We start from the raw sequence: 4476 nt of genomic DNA, 5'->3' as shown, positions 1-4476 counted from the left end.
ACAAAATGGGACTCATTCTCCAGGGGTGTGCAGGGGAAAGCAAGCTCGGAGGAGTGGTGGTTTATTAACCATTTTATTTTCACTTGCACTGCTACTGTCCCTCTCAAAAACGTAGGGTGTAAAGGTTGTGTGAGAAAAACACAGATTAATGAAAAGACAGTGGTTTGGGCTTCTCTTTGTTAGCAACTCCTTGTCAGCCATCCTCTGCTATACATGTGCACTACACTTGCCCCAGAGGCTTCACCCCAGTCCAAAACCCTTTGTGTTTGCGACTTTTCTGACACGTGCAGCTGCCGACGGCGCCAAGAGGTGCAGAGACTAAATCCCTCCCAGGAGGCCACGGATCTCTCTAGGAACTTTTCCCTTGGAAAAGCTCGCTGGTAAGGTCTGTGAGTCCGTTTGATTCAGGAAGGTTTGGTCCATGAGCACCTATAAAGAAGCAGAACTGAGGCAGAAGTGGCCTTAGTGTCACTGGAGGCTATGTCGGATGGATACCCACCACCATTCTGCAGGTGCTCCTTAGTGTCCCAAGGGAGGAGGGATGGTGGTTATGAAAATATCTGTCTTTCTCCTACAAAACCAGCTACTGGCATGGGTGGTGACTGTATTTTGGCCCCAGGATGGAGAGGACTGGAAGGGTCACCCCCCTCCTCCTTATGCCACATCACACAACGTCCTCAGACTGTGTGAAATCCCTCAGCTCCGCGTTTTGGATCAGGTCCTCGTACGTGGTGGGGCAATAGGCTTTGTACAGCTTCTCAACCAGCGTGTTGCTGCCCGCCACCACGGCTCTCCGGTTGCGGTTCATGAAGTTCCACAAGTGGAGCGCGTAGGAGTGGTTGAAATTGGGGCTTTTGTCCCACACCTCGTAGTACCGGCCCCAGGCTGGGTACGGGATGGGGTAGAAACGCTGGGGATTGAGGAAGGAGATGTTCCGGCAGCTGTGGTCCTCGGTGCCTTTGAAATCCGTCAGATTGCAGATGGCTTTGAGCATCCTTGTCATTAAAAAGGGCCCCTGGTTCCCCCAGATGTTCCCGTTGTACTTGAGAACAAAGTTCTCCATGCAGTCCCAGATGAATTTGTGGTGGGCAGGGAAGCCGAAGATCCCGTTGCTGGAAAAGCGCGATTTCTGCGCCGCTAGGAAGCTTTCCTCGGGGATGGGCCTGATGGAGATGACGTCTGTGTCCATGTAGATGCCCCCGTACTTCCAAATGAGCGCCAGTCTGCTGGCGTCAGAGCTGATGTGGACCCAGTTCTTCTCCTGCTCCGGGACTACCTGCAGAGTTGGAAAGGTGAGACAGCTATGCCGTTGGCAGAGAACGGACCACATCCATCCTTTGGATGCAAATGGCCCCATAAAACCACACCTGTAAATGTCCCTGCCCACCCTTTCTTCCTCCAGCCATTGAATTTTATTGGAATAAGATAAGGGGGCAGTGCAGAGCAATGCTCTATTAATATAAATGAGTGCAGGAACATTTCACAGATGCTTTGATGGAACCTACGACATTAAATCAATGATACCATGAATCACTGCTGGCTATTTCAGTGAGACACAACCCAATGAACACACTCCCAGCTCTTTGAAACAGGCTGGAGGGTTTTTTTGGTGCTGTTGGTATTTGAAGTAATTTTTTTTTTCACAGAATCGACTGGGTTGGAAAAGACCTCAGAGATCATCAAGTCCAACCTTTCATCCAACTTCAGTCCATTTACTAGATCATGGCACTAAGTGCCATGTCCAATCTCAGCAGAAGGAAGAGTTTGGAGGAAATATTCCTGCCCTGCCCAGAAATGGAGCCAAACAAATTTGACAAAAGCTACTTGCAAGCAGTTCGCCAGGAACTTATGCCCAGGGTGGAGCTCACGAGATCCCACCTTGGGTTTGCACATTGCAAAACTGAAATTGCTCCCGCGTCTTATCTACTGCGGGCTCTATTGGTGTGCGGCAGCATTAACGAACACCCAGATGACTCGGGCAGCACATTTTGTTCAGCCAGCTTCTGTCGAGAAACATTACTAAGCGATGTTTTATCAAAACACGTTTGCAATCTATTTTTACCAACAGTTCCTTTGCCAAAAAAAGCTGATTCTCCAGATAGGGAGGGGAAATGCTGATAGTGTGTTCAATAAACAGATAGATGAATACACTGCAAAACATGGCAAGAATGAATCTGTTCTGAACCAAAAAAATTAAAGTGACTAACTCAACATAGCCAGGCTTGCATTCCTCCATTCTTTTTAAGCCTACTTCAGACCATTTATAACTATTTTCCTATTTCTCCATTTTGCCCTTATTATAACTCTCACCTCATTGTACCACTGGAGCAGAGGGGTCTCCTGGAAGATGGTTTCCATCTGGAGAGGAAAAATGAAGACATTCTTCATAGAAGACAAAAGCGAGAAAGCTGCGTAGCTGGAGTTCAAGTCGAAGGCCGTGTCGTTCGTAAGTCCCTTCATGAAGAGGATGATGGGCCGGTCCTGGTAGATCCTGGCAGCAGACTCCACCGAGCAGGACACCAGCGGAGGTGGCTCCAGCCGCTCCGTTGTCTCCAGGAAGATGATGCTTTTGCCGAGGTTCAAGACCTGCTCGGGTGTCAGGAAGTGCTTGGACATAGGCATGTAGGAGAAGAAGCAGCTGGACAGCAGGGAGATCTCGTACAAAATGCCCGAGACGAAGAAGAAGCAGAGGCATATCTGGATTTTCTTCAACATTCTTGCTTTCCCTGGGCCTTTGGGGACATGCCTTGTACATGGATGCTAAGGAGAGACAAGGAAAGGCAAAAATAAATGCCAGGGTTATTACTCAGCAGGACTGGGAAATGGTAGGACATGGCTTTGAACAGTGTAGAGTGAAGGGCAGTTTGATGAAGCTCATGTCTTCACCCCAGGAGACAAGTCCGGCAAGATGCCTCATGGTGCAGAGAGCTCTGCCCTAGGGGGTGAAGTGTTGGGGTGACACCACCTCACCCCCCGCCAGGCAGGGGGACCTGGGGAGGTCTTGAAGAAGGGACACACAATTATGTCTCTTTGGGTTGGCAGAGAGAAAAAGACCAAGGAGAGCAAGGTGAGACAGAAGACCTCTCCCGTGCCAAGGCAAGGACTCACAACCCCATCCCTAGGGCAGGCTGGTGGAGCAAACTGTTCCGCAGCACTGCAGCATCATGGCAACATGTGCTTGTCCATGAGCAGGAGATGTCCAGGGGACCTGAAGAGCAAAATGTGCCAGAGGAATTAGGTGGCCAAGGGGACTGTGAATGCCAGCGAGGAGAAGGTCATGATTAGAGTTTGGGATGTGTCAGCCAAAGTTAAAGCATTAGCATGGAGGCATCAAAGTCTTCTTCCCAATCTGCCCCTTCTGCTCACTCTTCAACCTTGAAGGCTGTGAGGGACTCAGGTCTTGCAGGGTTGGAAGCTGCAGAAGGACCAGAAGCAGATGTCAGGATAGGAAGCGGATGGTTTTGTACGAGCACGGAACTAGGACCTACCTGGATTATAGCTCTGACAAATCCACGTTTCCATCTTGTTTGCCTGCCATGACGGTGGCAAGCAGGCTTCTTTGAAGCCCAGCTCCCTGGTGAAGACACCCAAACCGTCTGGAGCATGCAAAGGGCTTTCTGAAGGCAGGAGACTGACGCACAGAGGAAAACTGGCTCCGCTGCCGCCTGAATCTCAGCACCAGAAACAGTTTGAGGCCAATGGGACCCACCTAAAAGGGCAAAGAAATGGCAGGTTTTAGGTGAGACCCATCTCATGCCTACATCAACCCAACTCTTCATTCCTGGTGTCACCACAACATGAGCCCAGTGAGTTCCTGCCGGTAAGAGGCAGGATTGAATCTTATCTTCATTGCATTCTTTGACAGGCTCATGACGCAAGGAAATTCCCTCCCAAGATGCCACCTGGTTGCATTTGGGCAACCACATTTGGTCTGCAGAGACCATGAGCCAGGGGCCAGTAGAGGGGAGACACTTTGAACGACAACCCCATGTCTAAGCAACCCCTGGAAGTGTTTAAAGCTCAGTTAATTAAAGGAAATGGGAGGAAATATTGCTCTGTGTGCTCAGTTAATTAATGAGGCACTTTACCATGTTGCCCAACCAGAATATAGATAAGTCCACAGTTAACAAAGCCCATGGAAATTCCCCTGCAAGTTCTCGAAGCCGTGGCAGCTCCTTATCCATTTCTCAGAGGTAGATTCCATTGAATTAAATTTCAAAGCGATGCCTGTTCCCATCAGTACGGCTTTCCATGCTGCATAGTCCATTTTTGTTGTTTTCCATTGCCACGGCACCGAGTTTCTCATTATACCCCAGATTCCTGTGACAGCAGGGGAGAAGATGCCAGGGGTGACAATGCTACTGCCGCCAGGCACCTGTGTGTCTGTGGGTACGATCTGCTGGACAAAGCCAGCAGGTTTGCAGCCTGCAGAGGAGGGAATGCTGCTTTTTTATTAGCAGTATGAGTGTTTTTCCC

General features: G+C 49.6%; 1 protein-coding gene across 1 annotated transcript; it reads right to left on the bottom strand.

The window, feature by feature from the left end:
• Positions 1-664: 664 nt before the first annotated feature.
• On the bottom strand, positions 665-3605 carry A4GNT (alpha-1,4-N-acetylglucosaminyltransferase; the record flags this gene model as incomplete). Its single annotated transcript, XM_082056176.1, has 3 exons — positions 665-1276; positions 2311-2760; positions 3489-3605. 3 exons carry the CDS (start codon positions 3603-3605, stop codon positions 665-667), a joined length of 1179 nt encoding a protein of 392 aa, XP_081912302.1.
• Between the last annotated feature and the right edge of the window lie 871 nt (positions 3606-4476).

Source organism: Streptopelia decaocto (assembly GCF_964273445.1).
Source record: "Streptopelia decaocto genome assembly, chromosome: 6".
Classification (NCBI taxonomy): Eukaryota; Metazoa; Chordata; class Aves; order Columbiformes; family Columbidae; genus Streptopelia; species Streptopelia decaocto.
The sequence above is the reverse complement of the archived record's forward strand: the minus strand, read 5'-3'. Positions and strand labels throughout refer to the sequence as shown.